General features: G+C 46.4%; 1 protein-coding gene across 1 annotated transcript in view; it reads left to right on the forward strand.

Annotated features, from left to right (window-relative positions):
* Positions 1–19,088, forward strand: part of col6a1 (collagen, type VI, alpha 1) — a 57,918-nt gene extending 38,830 nt beyond the window's left edge. Inside the window, exons 26-35 of the mRNA XM_072578605.1 lie at positions 2,004–2,069; positions 6,910–6,945; positions 7,070–7,106; positions 7,893–7,901; positions 9,015–9,148; positions 12,422–12,531; positions 14,594–14,774; positions 14,901–15,072; positions 15,209–15,238; positions 15,995–19,088. Of these exons, the coding sequence (XP_072434706.1) occupies positions 2,004–2,069; positions 6,910–6,945; positions 7,070–7,106; positions 7,893–7,901; positions 9,015–9,148; positions 12,422–12,531; positions 14,594–14,774; positions 14,901–15,072; positions 15,209–15,238; positions 15,995–16,596 (1,377 nt within the window). The 3' untranslated portion in view covers positions 16,597–19,088. The remainder of the gene's footprint in view (positions 1–2,003; positions 2,070–6,909; positions 6,946–7,069; positions 7,107–7,892; positions 7,902–9,014; positions 9,149–12,421; positions 12,532–14,593; positions 14,775–14,900; positions 15,073–15,208; positions 15,239–15,994) is intronic.
* Positions 19,089–20,156: the final 1,068 nt, after the last annotated feature.

A 20,156-nucleotide genomic window follows, 5' to 3' on the forward strand; every position in this document is an offset into this window, starting at 1 on the left:
CAAAAAAACATTTATTTCACCTACTTAGCAGTCCCCTTGTTGGCTATTGCTTGTCGAATGAACAATCGGCTGAGATCTGTCCATCCCACCACTTTGGAGCAAAAAGGAAGGAAATAGCTTTCCTCATGTCTTTCTTCACCTTTGTTGAGTCCCAAACTACCTGACCGCTGTAAGAGGAAGTGCCAAGGTCAATTTGTGGTCAGCAAGGCCTCTCGGCCAACTGTGGGATAAATGACCGGATCGTTTTGTTTTTGTGATGTTGCTTGACTGAGGAAAGTTGGCCAAAGTGAGGTTGAACTGCCCTTGCTTTCCTTTAAATAAAGCCACGTCAGCCTCGGAGCTCTTCCCAGGAGATCGACCTTTTGTTCCCAGACAGTCCTCTAGCCTTAGCAAAACAAAATTAGGATCACTGCTCCCCACAACTCTTTGACAGTTCTGAACAGAAACTGCATGTACCAGATGTTCTCCGGATCAAGTGAATCATTTTAAGCAGCTGTTTCTGCTCTGTCCCCTTTCGTCATTGGCCAGTTTTAACTCTTGCTTTGCGAAAAGTTGACCAAATTAGAGCTCCATTGCTCACTTGGAAACTGGTCTCCTTATGTCGCAAAAGGACAGTGCTTTTTTTTTAACTAATTTAATGTTTGCTCACTCGCCTTGCATTCCCCAAGTGCCATTGAGTGCCATAAACCAAACCCCAGGGGGGTGGTCGGGGCATTTCCAGGCACGTTTTGACATTGAGCCACGAACGGTGTTCTTAAGGTGACTGAAAGCTTGGTCAAAGGAAGGGAGAGCAGGGAGATAAAGAACTAGGGAGGCTTTGGGAGAGAATTCCAGAACTTTGGCCGAATGTGCACATGGCATTTTCAAAAGACACTGTGAACTCTCGGAAGGTTGGAAGCCCTTAATACTTGGTGGCTTCCCTGAAACTTAGTCAGCACTCCTCATTCATCGAAGCACTGGAATATTGTTCAACGTCAGTTTTGGAGGCTTGGCTTTTAAGAACCCATTGAGCCCATAGGTAGTCCCCAGTCAGTGTCAATGCAGTTGATAATCTGGCCTGTGATACGTGGGCAGTCTAGCAGCAATATTAGTCCAGTTAATCTACTTTTACCGACGCACAAACTACCAATAACTCAAAGCAACCTGCACACGCTGTATGTATAACATCCCAAATGCGTGTACTGTGGTGACAGCTCTATAAACGATCAGCCCTGAGTTTTTAAACAGCCTCCCTTCGCAGTGAGCGCCAAATGATGTTTTAAGCCCTGTTTGGAAATACCAGGAATGTGACAGGATTGAAAATTGATGGGGTGAGAAGTTCAACAGTGTACTCCAGCCCAGTAAGGCAATGAGCATATTCTGTTCGAGAGCTCACACAGGGAAATGCGAATTTAGGTGCGGGCTTATCTCGTCCTAGAAAATTTGAGGAAAGACCCCCTTTTTTTCCCACTGTCCCCTTTTACGGACACAAAGCCCATTTGATGTAATGTGGAAAACACAGCAGCCGGTTTGTGCACAGCAAGCTCCCGCAGACAGCGCCGTAACGAGCAGAAACGTGTTTTACAATCTTGGTCAAACGATGAATGTTGCCCAGAGCACTTTTTCTTCAAAACAGTGTCAGAGGGGACCTTGGGTAAATGCCTCATCTGAAGAAAGTGTCTTTGACAATGCAGCACTCCCTCGGTGTTTGCAGTGGCAGGTCAGCCTGTATTTTGTAATTGAGTCCTTTGGTTGCGACTTGAACCCAGGTCGTTCTGATTAAACCATAATACAAGCACAATACAGCCCTCCCATCGCAAGCTGTCTGGTTACCTGCATTACATGCCAGAAAACCGTTTCGAGGCTGGAGGGGATACAGAAGTATTGTTTTAGTCTCTAGACATCAGAGTCATTTGCATTTGTTACAAAAGCAACAGGGATTCATCTCAGTGGCCTTTATTTGTAGAGTAAAAAATATATACCGATGACTGTGCAAACTCGCCTCTCTGTGTTTACTTCCTCAGAACGATGTTCCAGGTGAGAAAGGTCGCAAAGGAGCCAAGGGTTACAGAGGTCCAGAGGGCCAACCGGTAAGGAGTTGGACACGCTGTTGGACCTCAGCTGAGTATGTTAGAACGGCAGCCCAGTAAACGGGTGATGGGATTTGATGCTGTTCCGCGCACTGTAGCTGATGTCTCTTTGGTACTAAGCTCATGTGACACTCCATTTGATTTTGGCTGTTGGGGGGGGTGGCTCTGCCCAGCCATTGGTGATATTGCCCACCGTGTGAGGTCTCACGCACGGCCTGATAGATTGCCATCTCTGACCTATACAGCACGGCATGCTCCCGAATGCCAATGCCGAAGATCCAACTGTTATTGGGACCCATCAGTCTTGCGTGTCCAGTGAAGCACCCCAGTTCCTCAATTTTAGGTTGCCCAGTGAGCAATTCTGCTAAGGATGGACTCTAACTGGTAACATCTCCTTCATCCGTGCCCACCTTGGAGGTCTGTTGATGCACCTGGCTGTCTTTGTAAGTCCCCTGGATATGGGTGCACACTGGCAGTGGCCACCGTGACCCTTATCCCAGGACAACCAGGGCTCGTGTTCTTAAAATCCCTTGGATCCAGCTCACTGTGGGCAGTTCAGTGGCTGTGTACTTTATTATTGTCACAAAATACACATCCGGTCCCTCAGCAGTACAGGCCTTGTTGAAAAGTGGAGCGCGTTGATGAAATATTGCGTCAGGACCAATGCAAGAACACCAAATTTCCAACCATCAGAAGAATTTGAGAGAAGCGTGATGATTGCTGGTAAGTTGACTCTAATTGCCTGAGATATTGCCATGGAGGAAACAAAGAGGGAGCCACAGTCTTCCTGGGAAATCCAACTTGTTTGAAATTTGGCATTCTTGTGTGTGTCCTGATCAAATAGCCTCTCTTTTCAGCAATGTACAGTTATAATGCCAATTTCCCCACTTGACCTATTTGCTGTTGGTAAAACTCCTTACCTGCTACCTTAAACAGGGTTCCCTATATCAGGTTTATAGAGCTCTGGGGATGAAGTCGTATACTTCTCATGGTCCCATTGTCCTAATTCACCGGGACGTTACATTTCTGGCCTTCAGTTGTTGCCCTGATAAGTTGATGTTGGTCATTCCTGTCTCTGATCCTGTGTAGCACATCAGTTCTGCTGTCATGTCTGTCTGTCTCTTCATCTGTAAGTCGACCAACTCCTAAGTGCCCAGTGCAAGGTTTGATGCTTGCTTTGCCTTCTGAGGGAATGGGGGAAGCGATGGCCTGGTGGTATTATTGCTGGACTGAATCTAGAGACCGAGCTTATGATCTGGGAACCCGAGTTCGAATCCCACCAATGAAGATAGTGAAATTTGAATTCAGTAATTAACAAAGAAACTAGAATTTAGACTCTAATGATGACTGAATTGTTGAAAAACCCACCTTGTTCAGTAATGTCCCTGAAGGAAGACTACCATCCTTACTCAGTCTTGCTTACCTATAGCCCCCAGACCCAGGGCAATGTGGTTGACTCTGAACTGCCCTCTGGGCAATTAGGGATGTGCAATAAATGCTTTAATTTAAAAATAAATTTTTAAAAAGTGCGGACTCTTGTGCCAGGAAGCAACTCCGGAGTCGTCTCATCCGTGAGTTCTGGCCGTGTCTCTCTCCTGGAACATTTTGCTCTAACATTGCTTGGTAAGATCTAGGCCTCTGAAGTTTTGAGAGTTAATGTGACTACAATCCAGGGGGTATGAAGGGAGCTCCCCCCATCATGCCTGACTCCCAGAGTATGGGGAGTGTTGAGGGAGTTGATAAATGTCTGACAACAGCTGGCCGACGACCCGGGGCTGTGATTGAATACTCAAAGTAAGCTAGGCAGAGAACATCATAGGAAATCTGTTTTATTGGCAATGGGAAGCAACTGATTTCAAGATGATTGACCACAGGCATAGTAAGGAATGTTACGTGGGAGACCCAGGAGAGGGAACAGAAAGACTGGAAAGGAACAAATTAAATAATAACTTTTTAAATCATGATGAACAGGTCCTCTCAGTGTATAAGGAGACCCTGTTTCCTCTGATCCAAAAGACCAGCTTTTGCAAATGCTGGTGTATAAATCAAACTCCCACTATCTCCTCTCTATTTTTTGGCCATAACTTGCTTCACATATTAGTACAGGTCGTTCTGCTGTAACGTGCATTTTGTTAACGTGAATTCACTGTAATGCGATTGTTGAATTGGAGACGCTGTTTCTAAAGTGCAAACGTGTGTTGACTGTAACACAATTAGATGGCCAACACTTTAAGCACTGTTTCTAAAGCGTGGCTTTTCTACAATGCAGGGTTGCGTAAGAATGCCCCCATCATCTTATGGAAGAACCACCTATAGTTAGCTTCCATTTCCCACCTCTCAAATCTAGAATCCCTGCAGTGCAGAACGAAGGAATTCAGCCCATCGAGTCTGCACCAACCCTCCAAACAGCATCCCAGCCAGACCTACACTCCCCACACACTCAGACCCACTACCACTACCCATAACTCCCCATTTCCCATGGCCAATCCACCTGGCCTGCAAGCCCCTGGACCCTCTGGGTAATTTCCCATGGCCAATCCACCTGACCTGCTTATCTTTGGACTGTGGGATGTCCCAGACACTGTGAGGCAGCAGTGCTAACCACTGAGCCACCATGCCACCCCAAATGGATGTTTCATTTAATGGTAGCCCCACCTTTATACCCAGTGTATACGTCAATCCGCCATTTCTGGGGAGATTTTCCCAGGCTTCGAAGGTTGATCGGCATGCAATAGTCAATGGTGCTCCAGAAACAACAGAAGCTGGTTAGAATTCCCATTGGCCCACTTAGCCATCATACTAGCACCTCCTTCTCCATCCATGGTCTCCCAATTGCTGCAATTCCTTTCCCAAGTCAGCTCAATGACAGCCAATTCCTTGCCCACCCCGTACCCCATGGCCATTTGGCTGAGGTTCCTTCTCTGCATTAGCCCTTGCTTATTTTCTGCATTTACATCAGTAGCCCGTAGTCTCTTCCAACCCAGTTTAAGTTTTCCATCGCACAGTCATTCCATCCACAAACCTTGCCCCACCCACCTCCTCCACCCCCAGCTCAGGACGTGTTGCCTTCCATCAGTCCTCACCCCTATCTTAGTCCCACCTCACCAACAGTCCAGTAGCCACACACATCACCCCCAAGCCCATCACATACCACTAGTTGCAATTCCCAATGAGGGAAGGGTGATACCTACCCTCCATGTGCTTTGTGTTTGCCCCCCATCTCCCCACCACACTCCATAAATTGGCCTGTGTGCCCCCAACCCAACCTCCCAAAACCAATGGCAGTAAACCCTCCCTCACTTTCTGACAGTGCCTCCTCAGTGTGAGGGATTGCCTGCAATTGCAGCAGGTGGCCTCCTCCTCCTCCCAGTGGGTTCTGCTGAAGCGAGTGTCTCTGAGAAAGGGGGTGGGTGGAGGTGGGAGCAGCTTGCCCTAAGCTCCCGGTGACCCCGTCACAATGGAGGCAGCCTCATCCTTGACATCAAAGCCAAAGGAATGGGGGACCTCTAAGAACTTGTAACCATTCAAAGCCCACAGCAGCTGCCACTTCCTCCCTTCCCCATCGCTGGTGGAGTTGCTGCCTGAGAATACAAATTGACCCAGCTTGGAAGTGTTCATCAGGGTTCAATGGACGATTGGTCAGAAAGCTGCCCCGCCATGTCACAAGGTCCTTCATGGACCACAACGTCTGCAGGCTGTGAACATTGTGACTCCCTGAGAGCTCTATCTAAAAGTACCCTTCGTCTCACTCCCCCGATGTCCCTTTGATCAAAGTTGCCAGGAGTTTCATTAATATTGGGTTGACGTTACAGGCTTCAAATCTACGGCTTAACAGAACCATGATCTGCATGATTTTCCTTGCTTCCCCTTTTGCTGATGATGTGCAATGTTGCAGAAGATTCGCTGGCGTTAGCAAAAGATAGCAATTAGGTTTTAAGTGCTGTCTTTGGTTTCCTGAACGCACTTATGAAGGAGCAATGCTGGTTTGGCCGTTCTGCTTTTAGACCAGCAACCTGTGGCTTTTCGAAATTCCCGAGTTCAGCTCCAGGTGAGCTGACTGAGCATGGTGGCTGCCAACTCTGTGGATTTTTGTTTTCTTCCAGGGCAAGGTACTGTTGGCCCCCTTTTCCTGAGCCTTCAGTGCGTCTGCCACAGGGCAAGGGCCAAGAGGGAAAAGTCAAAGGAAAATAAATAACTGCATGTGTGCCAGGGCAGAGTGCGTGCCAGGATGTTGGCACGTTAGATTGGTTGGGGAAAGATGTACTTGGTATGGGCAGAGGCAGCACATAGGCTAAAGGGCTGACGTTGGGTGTTGGCATCAGTCGCATCTGACCATCACTCAACTCCCATCACCCCTTGTTGGTACAAGCCATCCCATAATGCAAACAGGTGCTCAGCCCACTGAAATCCATGGAGGCCGGTTTAGTTCAACATTCCAGCTGCTTGTGGTTCCTCGGAAGGATGCTTGCCATTTACCACAAAGCACCATATGAAAGGCACTTTGTAAACTTAAGCAGGATCCAAACGCCAAGGTACATGGTCATTAGGAAGCAAAGCGTGGGGTTTAATCACAGTGGGAGAACTTGTGCACGTTTGATCCAGTGACGGTGGCTTCGGGGAAGACTGCCTTTTGAATCCATTCTATTTTACTTTCACATTGCTTTCATTTGTTTCCCCCTTTCGACGCCAATATCTCCCTGGTTCCTTTAAGGAAGCTCAAAGGACATATCCAATTGAAACACTAATAGTCCCCCTCCTCTCATTCCTCAAGGATAAAGTGGTGTGTAAATTCAAAGCCAACAAAATAATAACCATCCTACTTGTTCTGTTTCACCCTCAGGGACCCATTGGACCCCCGGGACTTCCCGGGCCTTCGGTATGTATGCAGAGAACTGCTTTTGACACACTAATACCAACAGAGAGATTTGAACAGCCCCCAGGGAATTGGGGGTTGGAGCGTATGGCCTAAGATTCCTGACCCTCCTCTTCTTCTTTAACAGGAATGTGAAATATTGGACATCATCAAGCGTATGTGCTGTAAGTGAACCATCAGGCAGACCTTCTCAAAGCAGCGAATTGGTTGTCAATACACCGTCATTTGGAGGTTCTGAGGTCTGAGTGTCCAGGCTCAGCTGAAAGCTGCGCTGGTCTAATCTGGTTCTCAGTTGACCTTGAGTCTCAGGCAGAGTGGCAGTAAGGATCCTCCAGTTGACTTGAGTAACCAGTTAACGGGTCGGCTAAGATTCCCGTTCAGGTTGTGATCGGATGCCCACAACTGCTTTGTCACATTGGACTTTTCAAATTTGTTCCATCCTTCCTTATTCATGTGCCAAACAGCTCGGCACAGCGAACCAAATACCCATGGTCACTGCTTAACCAGCCTTTGTACAGCAACCTTGCAATCGTTGGTGTGACAAAGGATGGCATCAGCAGGGGCATTCGGCAAATTCTTTAAGTCACATCCAAAGTGCCATATCAATTATTCACGTTCAACAAAAAGGCACAGGGGTAATTTTTCAAACTGTAGAGCTACCCTTCCTAACCCTGCACTGTCACGCAGCACTGTGAGTATGCCTACCCACGGGGGGACTGCAGCAGTTTGAGAAGGCAGCTCGCCATCGCCTTCTCCAGGCCAATTAGGGATTGGCACTGGCGTCCTGTGAATGAATTATTTTTATTAGAAAAATGTATGCAGAATTACAAGACTCAACCTTGAGGTGACTATATGACTAGATGCAGAATGCTTTAAAATATGAATAACTTATTAGTAATCCCTTGAACAATTATTGCTGATTTCGCTTTTATCTTTCCTTTTTTTCACAGCTTGCTGTGGTGAGTAAATTGTTTTATTTGATACAGATAAACCTGATATGATTGCTGCATATTTGAAAACTCTATCCTTTGTCAAATTTACTTGACTTTCCCCTTGAGCCTGAGTGTTTGTTGATGTTCCCTCACTTTAGTTAGTGTCAGTGCTTCACCCTGGTTTGACAGTAATTTAAAGACATTCCCTACCAATCAGTCTGTGTTAGCGTGTAAGCAGTGTGAACCGAACTGTTTCAGACAGTGCCCTGAAAGATGGCGATCTATTAGCAGCGGTGGGAGAACCATCATTAAAGTTTCAGGATTCTAACAGAGTAACTCCTTGTCCATGTTCGTAGCTCAATGCTCTGTAATGCTGGTTCAAAAACAGGTTTCTGCTGTTTGTTTGGAGTCCCTTTCATAGAAAGGTCAATGACCCGTGGGACATCTGAGACCATTTTAAAACAAAACAACTCTGGTACATTGAAGATAATACACTGACATGGTCAATTTACAAAGGAATGTGACTGAGAGAGCTTATTTCCTGTTTTTCCAAACACCAGGGCAATTTTAGGACTGAGATTTATAACTAAAGTAATGAATGATGTGATAAGGGGAGTCAGCCATTTTGAGGATTAATGAACACGGCACCTTCCATTAATCATTGTCTACCCAGGAAGATGGAAGCCATTCAGCCCCTTGACCCTATCCCAATATTCCATTTGATCTTGGCTAATGTATGTTAATACCATTTACTTGTCCTGGCTGCATGTCCAGCACCTACAGCAATGGTGAAAAACTGAAGTCCCCCCTAAGAAATACAGAGCACTAACACGCCTGAGGTGAAATCAGTGGAAGATCCAGGCTGCACCCAAGGCGTGGGAGAAATGAGAAAGGTGAAGATGATTGCAAGCCACTTCATGGGGAGTTGTACGGATCACTTTTCCATGGATTCTCCACAATACGGAAGCAGGCTATTGGCTCATCAAATCTACACCATTCCTCCGAAGAGCGTCCCACCCACCCCCTACCCTATCCCTGTAGCCCAGCATTTTCCATGGTTAATCCATCTAGCCTACACGTCCCCTGGACGCTATGAGTGATTTAACACAGTCAATCCACCCAACCTTGTCTATTTTGCAGAGTGCAAGTGTGGGCCCATCGACCTCCTGTTTGTAGTGGACAGCTCAGAGAGTATCGGCGACCAAAATTTCGCTCTAGCCAAGCAGTTCATAATTACGGTGATCGAGAGGCTGAGCAGAGATGAGAAAATCAGGGTGAGAACAAAATCTTTTAAGTTTGCTCTTCTACCAACAAGACTGACGGGCCGACTGGATTTCCCGGTTGAGCAGATGTTAATCTTTGACTTTGATGTTGCTTCATTTGTGTTTTGTATTTTTAAAACAAAAGGAGTCATCTGCAATGCAGCTTTATTTTATTGTTGTGCAAATTTGTTCCGCAAATAAGTGAGGGATTGTGTTAAACAGTCCCAGCTGAACAGGGCATGGTTAGAGACGAGAGGATCGTGCTGGAAAAGGACAGCAGCTCCTGGCAGCATCCGAGGAGCGGGAGAATAGACGTTTCCGGCAAAGTCACATAGTTAGATGCAGTCCTGATAGTGAGCATTAGCACTAAATTTAAAATCAGTGAATGAGTGACTATAAAAGCAGCTTGGAAAGGGATTTTGCCCCTTTTCATTAATTAGAATCCCTACAGTATGGAAACAGGCCCTTTGACTCAACAAGTCCACATCAACCCTCTGAAGAGTAACCCACCCAGACATTTACCCCTGACTAGTGCACCTAGCACTATATGCAATTTAGCATGGCCGATTCACCTAACCAGCACATCTTTGGATTGTGGGAGGAAAATGGAGCACCCGGAGGAAACCCACGCAGACACGGGGAGAATGTGCAAATTCCACATAGACGGTCGCCTGAGGCAGGAATTGAACCCGGGCCCCTGGTGCTGTGAGGCAGCAGTGCTAACCACTGAGCCACCGTGCTGCCCAGTGATTAACTAATCCGTGCGTTTTCAAAAGAGGGCGAATTCTCCTCCCTCACCCTGTTCCTTGGATGTCATGGAGCCTCCGAGATCGACAGCACAGATACAGGCTCTTTGGCCCATTGCATCTCTGCTGTTCAGAGCCACCGCACCAATGTGATCCCATTTCCCAGCACTCGGGGCCCATAATCTTGCATTATCCTGGCATCAGAACTGCATGTCCTAAATATTTCCGAAACATTCCCAGGGTTTCTGCCTCTATCACCCTTTAAAGGCAGTGAGTTCCAGATTCTCACTAGCCTCTGGGTGAAAATATTTTTCCTCACAATTCCTCTAAACCTCTGCCCTTACCTTAAATCTGTATCCCGATCCCTCCATCAATGGAGCAAATCGACTTGAATTTAGTTTATGCTAATGAGTACAAAGCCACAATCCAAATCCAGGAATAAGGTGTAGTTATTTTTCCCTGAAAGGATTCCCAGCTATGGTATGAAGAATGAGTGCTTTTCTTTTGGTTGCAAGAGATGATCATGGAGATGAGCCTATCCCAAGATGCACAGCGGTTGTGCAAGCTCTCTATTAAACCAAAGTTTAGTGGGAGAGGGTGGCAGTACAGTGATCACCAAGATGAATTTCCTTTCCTTGCTGCCATTTTTGCAATTTAATTTGAAACCGGATTGTCTCATCTCCAAGTGCACTGCACAAGACATGAGAAAAGGAAACCTCAATTATGGTACACGTGTTAAATACAGAACAGACCACAAATAGGCAGTTTATAGAATCCCTGTAGTGTGGAAACAGGCCCTTCGGCCCAACACATCCACACCAATGAGTAACCCACCCAGACCCATTCCCCCTACCTTTATATTTACCCCTGACTAATGTGCCTAACTTACACATTCCTGAACACTATGAGCAATTTAGCCAATTTTAGCCAATCTTTGGACTGTGGGAGGAAACCCACACAGACACGGAGAGAATGTGCAAATTCCACACTGACAGTTGCCTGAGGCTGGAATTGAACCAGGTTCTCTGGCGCTGTGAGGCAGCAGTGCTAACCACTGAGCCACCATGTTATTGAGGAGGCTAATAATAGGTTTGAATATTAAGGCACTGAGGGAAAGCAAGCTAAAAGCTAGGAAATGGTGATCCTGGTGGGAGAAAATGGGGGCCGCAGATGCTGGAGGTTAGAGTCGAAGAGTGTGGTGCTGGAAAAGCACACCAGGTCAAGTGGCCTCCAAGGAGCAGGAGGATCGACATTTTGGGGATAAGCCCTTCATTCTCATTCCTGATGAAGGGCTTCTCCCCAAAATGTCGATTCTCCTGCTCCGCAGATGCTGCCTGACCTGCTGTGCTTTTCCAGCACCATACTCTATGATTCTGGTGGGATCAGATTTAGGTTTGAAGTTGTACAAGTCTTTGAGTGAAATTGTATTTGGATGTCATATAAAGGAAAGCACACTGTTGGATTTACTTCAGACAACAAGTGAAGGTGGTAGTTATAATGTCCAGCATACTAGTAATGTTCTTTTAAGGGTTGTTAAATCATTTTATAGCTGTGAGCTGTTATTCTCTATGCCTTAGTTAAATATGAAGCAGGTTCAAAGCAATAATACATGAAAAACAGTACAGAGGAAACCTTCCAACCTCTGGCACCTTCTGGCTTTATATAATTTATTGATATTTTCTCACATGATACATGCTGCCAACAGATCTAACAGTAATTTTGAACAGAGTTGGGAATGTAAAATGTGCCCCTTATGGTCAGGAAGCAAGTCATCCTTAACAAAACATTGAAAACAAATTACATTCAAACCCAGTCAATGGTTTTAAGACTATAATCTGAGGAAGGCAGTGGCAGCCTGTCCAACCTGCACGACCTTGCAGAAAGAAAACAATGCTTCCCAAGTTTATTCTTGGCTGACCGAACTCTCCCCTGCCAGTGGTAAATTCTCCCCGCTATCTAACCCTAACCTTGTTGAATCTCTTAACATTCGATATGTTTCATTAGATCAGCCCTGAATTGTCTTTTCTCAAGGGAATATAGGTCTGTGCATCATGTTTAATTCTCTTAAGCCTCAGGAACAATCTGGTTAACCTGCAATGCACTCCCTCCAAGGACAGCAGGTCCTAGTGACCAGGACTGAAAGCCGATCTCCTGGTGAGCATCAATACCAGTGGAGTGGAACCTCCTGCCCTCTGCCTGTCGTGCCCCTGTTTGGCAGCATTCCTTTGACCTTTTCTGATTTGTGGAGCTGGCCTTTAATGATTGGTGACCCTCAAACCTCTTCCTGTACACTTCCTAGCGCCTTGCCATTTTGAAACTCCAATATGGTAGGCCTCACCCCTGCACTCATTGGACTGTATCTTGCGCGTACCCTGTTCATGTTAACCTTGTCTAAGCCTAGTGGCCGAAGCCTGTTTTGAAGCGAAGGTAAATCTCTGAAATAGCAAGGAGCTAGGAACTGCAGAAGAAAGGATTTGAGAGACCCTGTGTTCTATGTACTAACTGCGTACCAACTCTTCTCTCTGTTTGCAACTTGTAGTTTGATGGCAAGGAGTCCAACATTGGAGTCGTCCAGTACAGTCACGCAGGGACTGAGGAGTTGGTCTCAATGACTGATCCCAACATTAACACTCTGCCAGAACTAAAAGTGTACGTGTCACGCGTTTTGATTGGTGGTCCGCTTCCGCGGTTAACATGCCAGTGTGATACGTATCCTCTGCCAATAACCAAATATTGTGTTCGAAAGCCTTTGGGGGAAAAAGGGAATAGCACACAGACAACACATTGGGCCTTTCAGTTATGAATGGAGACTCTGGGGAGGCTGACCTTGATCCATGGCAGGGCCATTTAGCATTATGGGGCACAGTGTAAGATGCTGAGGTACAGCCATTGTCGATGTAAGATGTCAATTCATCAGGACAGTCAATTTAAATGGCACCCGGAGTTAATGTTAGGGTTAATTTGCATTATAGACTGGAGGAATCAGATTAGCAGGAGTATCAAATAGAATACTTTAGAGAGAGTTTCTCCGAGCAACACGTTTTGGAATTGACCAGAGAGTGGGTTATATTAGGCTTGGCATTGTGTACTATGACAGGATTAATTAATAACTTCAGAGTTGAGGCATCCTTAGATAGCAGTGACCACAATATGAATTTACATCCATCTGAAAGGGAGAAGAATGGGTCTAGAACTAGCACTTCAACCTAAAATAAGGCCAACTATGTCAACACGAAAGCTGGGCTATCTGAAGCGAGCTAGGGGAATTAGAAGAGCAATTGGAACATAAAATATGAGGACGTCATGCTTCAGTCATACAGGGCATCACTAAGACTGCATTACAGAGACTATGTACTGTTTTGGTCTCCTTATTTCAGAAAGGATATGAATGTATTACAGGTGGTTCAGAAGAAGTTTACTAGATTGGTGCCTGGAACGAGTGGCTTGGCGTTTTGAGAATAGGTCAGACAGACTGGGCTTGTTTCTATTGGAGAGAGAGGGAGAGTGAGTGGTATTTGATATGAAGTATGCATGATCCTGAATGGTCTGAAGAAGGTAGGTGTGGACAGGATATTTCCTCTTGTGGGACTGTCCAGAACTAGGGGACACTGTTTAAAAATCCAGAGGTTACCTTTGCATGGCAGAGAGGAGACTTTTATTCCCTATAAGGGTAGTGTGACTGTACCTGAGAAGGGGGTGGGGGTGCAGTCATTGAATATTTATAAGGCAAAGATAAATGGAATGTTGTTGGGCAGGGAATGAAGGGTTCTCAGGGGGCAAACAGCAGTGTGGAACTGGACCATAAATGGATCAATTGTGATCTTACTGAATGGTAGAGCAGGGTTTGTGTGGGGTTAGGAGCTGCGAGGGACGCGAATGGTCTACTTCTGTTGCTATTCCACATGTTCACGTGACAAGCCCTTCAGGTGACCCAAGCACAATTAAGCATTATTCCCAGAGGCGGTCCTTCAATGGGGAACCATTTACATTCCCAACCTCATCTGCCCATCTAGGGTGGCATTGTGCGACTCTCAGTTACTGCTGGATGTCCCCTGGGGCTGTCAAAAAATTATAGAATCCCCACAATGTGGAGGCATGTCATTTAGCCTACTGAGTCCATACCGACTTTCTGAACAGCTTCCTGTCCAGACCCTGACCCTCCCCCGCCCCCCCCAAACTCTATCCCTGAATTTCCCATGGCTAATACACCGAACCTGCACAACCCTTGATGCTACAGGGCAATTTAGCATGGCCAATCCATCGAACCTGCACATCTTTGGTCTGTGGTAGGAAACCCATATAGACACAGGGAGAATGTGCAAACTCCATACTGACAGTCGCCCAAGGCTGGAATCGAACCTGAGTCCCTGTGCTGCCAGGCAGCAGTGCTAACCACTGAGCCGCTGTACAGCCAACCAGAGGTGATGGTGGAGCCCTCTGCAATTGGGCATTCTGCCAGCACACCCGCCCCTCCCAGTGCCAAGCCTGCAGGGTGGGGGGAATGAACAAGCACCCACTTGGGTATGACATCGGAGAATGGCTGTATCCATGAAGCTGAACGCTAGCCTTCGGCACAGCGTGAGGAGCAGATGGGACAATCAGAAGTATGTTCAGGGTTGGGGGCGGGTGGGGTGGGGGGGGGGGGGGGGGGGGGGGGGGTGGAAAGTCGCATGGTCAGAGGGGTGAAATTCTTTATTTTTTCCATTCGCAGTGCAATCAAGAACCTCCAGTGGATTGCAGGAGGTACCTTCACTGGAACTGCGCTGGACTGGTCGAAGACAGCCTTCAAGGGGTCACTTAACCAAGTCCGGGTCGCCCTGGTCCTGACTGACGGGCGGTCAGACATTTCGAGAGACCCCAAGTCGCTGTCGTCGCTCTGCAATGAAGCCAACGTACGGCTCCTTTCCTTCATTCCTGACTCTCGTAACTGACATTGGCTTTCTTGGTCCACCCAGAGAGACCGGGCTTTGCTCCCTGCTTCTGCCTAGGCCACTCACTCACTTCTCATTGTGCTCCAGGTTGTCTCGGTTGGTGTGAGCGACATCTTCCGCAACCAGCCCGCCGCCGAAAGCCTGAGGCAGATTGCCTGTGAGTCGGCTCCAACCCCTGGGCTCAGCTTGCAACGAGACAACTTCATGGAGCTGCTGGAGGACGCCTTCCTTGAGAACGTCACTCAGTTCATCTGCAGAGGTAAGTGGACAGTGCTCTCACCCCAACCAGCCTCCTCTTGAGAGAATGGCCTGAGGCTCTTTACCTCAATTAGGTTTTTAAACAATCACTTATCACCTCTTGTCTTTTTGCTAATGTTATGCATTTTCTCCTGCAGAAAAGAAGTGCCCAGACTACTCCTGTCCAAGTAAGTTTGCTTCCAACATGTTTTCTTAGTAGTTAAGGGCTCAGCCCTGGAGACATGGGAGACCCGGAGATGCTAACATCTGTCGGTTCAGCCATGTTGGAGCAGAGTTCCCCACGGTAGACACCCAGGCCTATGGTCAATTTGTGGGCATCTCCGGCTGCTTTGAAAGGAGGGGACATTCTTGGATGATGTGATCTGTATCCTCTGCCAACAATCAAATAATGTTGTTAGAAAGCCTTTGGGGAAATGGGAATAGGACAGAGACAACACATTGGGCCTCCCAGTTATGAATGGTGACTCAGGGAGGCTGACCTTGATCCATGGCAGGGCCGTTTAGCATTGTGGGGCACAGTGTAAAATGCTGAGGTACAGCCATTGTCGTGTTGTTAAACCCCTTGTGGGGCTTGAAGGGTAATGAATTTTCCTGCCCCTTGCTGGACCACAAGGAGACCTCTCTCAGTTCAGCTCTTCCAATAAATGTAGTTTATCCCCTGCTGCAATTAGTAGGCTCCTTCCTTCCTTGGGTTGGCAGTGGAAGCCATTTTGAAAAGTTCATCTGTGCCCTTTCTCTTTAAGTAATCTGAAATACTTTTCACGTCCCCGACGGGACAGAGGAGACAGAAGCCGAGGGACCTCAGATTTGTAGATCAGGTTGCCAAACACCCCGTGGGTACTAGTTTGGCATCCCAGAGATTCAGCAGCAGCCATTGTTTTATCTGTTGTGATGGTGGCTAACAGCATCCGATTCCTCCACAGTTCAGTTCAACGTGTCGACAGACATCGCCCTCATGCTCGACAGCTCCACCAGCGTGGGGAGCAAGAACTTCGAGACGAGCAAGACCTTTGTCAAGCGGCTGGCCGAGCGCTTCCTCAATGCCAAGCGTGCCCGTGGGACCACAGTGCGCACGTCAGTGATTCAGTACAGCAAATCCGAGGTCATCGAGGTGCCGTTCTCGGACAACTACACTGAGGTGACCGATCGGATCGAGCAGATGGAGTTCATGAACGACGCCACGGATGTGGGCCGTGCCCTGGAGGGTGTCAACACCCACTTCCAGCGCAGCGGCCGGAACGTCAGGAAGAAGCTGCTCTTGTTCACTGACGGCAGGTCCCAGGGAGACCTGGTGAACAACATAGAAAAGCAGGCGCAAGCTGCCCAAGCCCGTAACATTGAGGTTTACGTCATAGCGGTAGGCGATCAGGTCCACGAGAACAATCTGCGGGCCTTGGTATCAGGCACAGCCATTGACTATGATGTAGATCGCGGCTCCCGCCATCTTTTCCGGGTGAAGGACTACCCCAGCCTTTTGAAAGGCGTGTTTTACCAAACAGTCACCAAGCAAATGTCACTTGATTAACAACAGAGAAATTCCTGCACCCGGCCCCCTCTAAGCTCTCTCTCTTGTATGTTACGCATTTCGATTAAGGTGGTTACTATCGTTTGGGAAGTTGCTTTCTTAGGATGTATAATTGCTTTCGGGAATTCTGTGACCCCGGCCACTGTCCCCACACGCACTCCCCACCTCTTCCATGTGTATCCCTCTTGGGCTCTCTTCTGATTAGGGTGGGAGCGCGTGGGGGGGTACATCAACCTTGCCTCCTCGCTGCTGTTCCATTACTGCAGCCAGCAAAAAGGCGCTCCAGCCGAGGTTTAGGTGAGTCCATGTGGGTTCCTTCACATGTTCCTGTTGATAGCCTTTGAATTCCTTAGAAATCACGATAGCGATGGACTTTGGCCATTGTTACGCCTGTTCTCTGGACCCTAAAATGGGGGCATGGGGAAGGATGGGGAGTTGACCATTTTTGCAGTACTCACTGAATGGCTGCAAAAAGCCCCCTTTTTGCCGTTTTCAGGGAGATGACTGGTCAGCTTCCAGCCCCCTTACAAATTGTCAGTGAAAGGCCTGCTCTTGGTAATTGTCTGAGAAACTGGGCTACTGTGTGTGTGTGTGTGAGAGAGAATGAGCAGCATAAGCCCTCTAGCCTCGGGATTTCCTGGCACAGATGTGGCCTACTACATGTCTGCCTCCGAGAATGTTAAGTTCGTAGCACTTCTGCCAGTGGTCCCCCACCCTGATCACTGCTGTTCACCAAGTTCCCCCACCTCAGTGAGAAACTGCCAAAGAGGCCGACACCCGGGGATATTGGCAGGGGTGCCCCGATTTCAGTGAGGCCTTGGGTCCTCCAAGCCCAGACATGCCTCATCCCTGACTTGGAGCCTTCACGCCCTTGTTGAGGTGCCTACGAAACATATCTAAAGCCTGCGGCCTTGCCGTTGCTACCTTCTCAAACGATCCTTCATTTACTCATTGTGCACTCCCTTTTGCAACCATTCTTTAGAATCTGAAGCAAAAGATATGATAGGAAGGCCTCTCTCTAGTTGTCCCTATGGGTTCCAAACTCTTTGGTGACCCTTGATGAGACATTCTGTGCACAACTTATCTTGGAGTGAACTGCTTTAGGAGAAGGTTAACACTAACTGAGGCGAGGCAAGGAACGACTGCGAGCTGACTTACTGGGCCATGGCACTGAACTAACTTCCGTAATATGAAACCAGCAGCTCAACAGTTATTCCACTAGATCGCTGCCAATCTGTGTTGTAGTACTGCAAACTTGTGTCAGCACCCCAGTTAAAAATGCTTGTCCCTGTGTCATCTGTGAAACACAGCCCGAGTCGACATGCCTTTCAGGACATTGACGATCAGATTTTCTACGAGCCGCCGAGCGCAGGTCATGTGGTATGAGTTCAGGCTACATGATCTTAAGGCTATTTGGGCTTTGAATAAAGAAGCAGGAAGGCTGATTTGTGTGATTTAAGCAATTAGCAGTTTAGAGGCCACCTAAACATCTAAATCTGCCAGTGGCAGTGCACATGCAGTTTAAGCCATTCTCCTAAAATGATTCTGGTCAATAATGAGCTGAACATAAATATCTGAGAGAAACTGACAGCTCCTGATTTTTTTTAAAAAGTGTGCAATAACAACCGCTATGTCTCGATCGGTAATAAGCACTGGGGAAGGTCATTAAAAAAGATAGTTAAAAATGAGGTAAAAGGGACAGTTGGATGTGTATAAATGGAACTCGAGGGACATTTGGATGTTCTTGTGAAGGCAGAAGGGATTGCAGGAGGTTAGATGGTGTTTCTGTGCAGGAAGGTGTCAAGACTTGTTGGGTCTCAATTATTCCCAAGTATGTTCATGTTAATGTGCTTCAGAACCACAGATCCTGCCATAATCACTTCACTATTCAGCGGGTCTGGACTTGCGGGACCCCAGTATTAATGCGAGGTCCTCAGGGTCTGATCTTTACCTCACTCACCCTGCCCGATTATGTGCGTTGTGGAAGATCATGCTTTCATAGAGGAAAAAAGTCTTATCAAACAGATTATTTAAGATTTCTGTATAATGAAGGTGTAGACAGAGAAAACAAAGTGTGTGCTCTATGGAGCACCAAATTATTCTAGGAGAATTCTTTAGAATCTGCATTCATACTGAGACCTAACCCATTCAGTTTTTCTTTTTCTTTTAATGTATAAACTATTATGATCAACAAGTAACCATTTTGAATGTAAATAAATGTTACTTTAAGGTAATCTTATACTGGTGCTATGAGCATAGAGGGTGATCAAAAGGAAACATACAACGCAAGTCACTTTTTGGACCATGTGTGTGATTTAAACCAGCTTTAACATATTTGTATTTTGCAGAACTTATTTTTTACTTGTAAAATATAGACTTTTTTTTTTACCTGATCTGTACCATGTTTGCAATTGCATTTGTAATGTCACAGTTAGGGATCAATACATGGATTAGGTCATCAGTACTAAATAAAAGTTTCATGTTCACTGTCACTATATCACTATCTGGCAATTCCCTTTGGTGCTTCAGTTTATTTGTGTGCTTTATTTAAAAAGATGCCTCTTGTAAACCATTGGCACTACACTAATGAGGCAACTTTCTGCGCTAGTTCCTTTAGTTTTGTGGATTGCATTGAATAAGACACATGTTCAATTGCAGACTGTGTCATTCTTGAACAACTTTATGTACACCTCTCAATCATCTTTGTACAGTGTACTTCACTGCCTTCCCACATAAAATCATGTACATTTAAAATGTGGAATGGTGATTGTATATCATTTTGCAGAATACCATGTAACTAAACCAACCTCAAAAATCACTGAAACTTTAGCTGAATCAGTTGTTTATGCGTTGTTACTGAAATCCCAACCAAAACAGAGATAATCAACATGCCCTAGTAAATTGTACCAATATGTGTTTTACAAAATATCATTATTTGATAAATGATAATGAACGGTTTTTCTTCCTTTCCACATGCTTAGTTACTTTCAGATTCATTTCTCTTTCGACCTAGGCTTCCTGTGCTATTTCCAATTAACTTTAATCTGCTCTCTCACCATTTCTGATTGTGCCACCTCTGAAATGCGCCAGCCCTGTCAACCAACTTCACTTAATATTTGAACTGGCATGGGTTGGTGTGTCGTCATCAAAGACCCTGGCTGGGTTTGCTTTGATGATGCATTCTATGATACCAGCAAATGCTGGGTTTCTTCTGACTTCCACCTGGGACAGTAAGAGGCATTTTGACCATCGGGGGAGTTCTTGTACTGTCCCTTTGTCGGATATCCTCTTTTCAAGCCAGGTGATACTGACGGAGACTCCAATCTCAACAAAATATGTGAATACTGTTATGACACAGGTGAAACCCTCAGTTAATTAAACATAAACCCAGAAAAGCTCACCTTGCCTTGTAATCTTAAAATATGAGTGACAGAGAACTCCCAAATGCCACTATTCAAAGAAAATAACATCAATTTAGTTTTTAACTTTAAAAGTGAACATTAAACAACTATTCACAGCTCTAAGCCCGCTTTCTCTTAACTGCTTGTTATACTGTTCCA

The sequence above is a fragment of the Chiloscyllium punctatum genome, chromosome 10 (assembly GCF_047496795.1).
Source record: "Chiloscyllium punctatum isolate Juve2018m chromosome 10, sChiPun1.3, whole genome shotgun sequence".
NCBI lineage: Eukaryota > Metazoa > Chordata > Chondrichthyes > Orectolobiformes > Hemiscylliidae > Chiloscyllium > Chiloscyllium punctatum.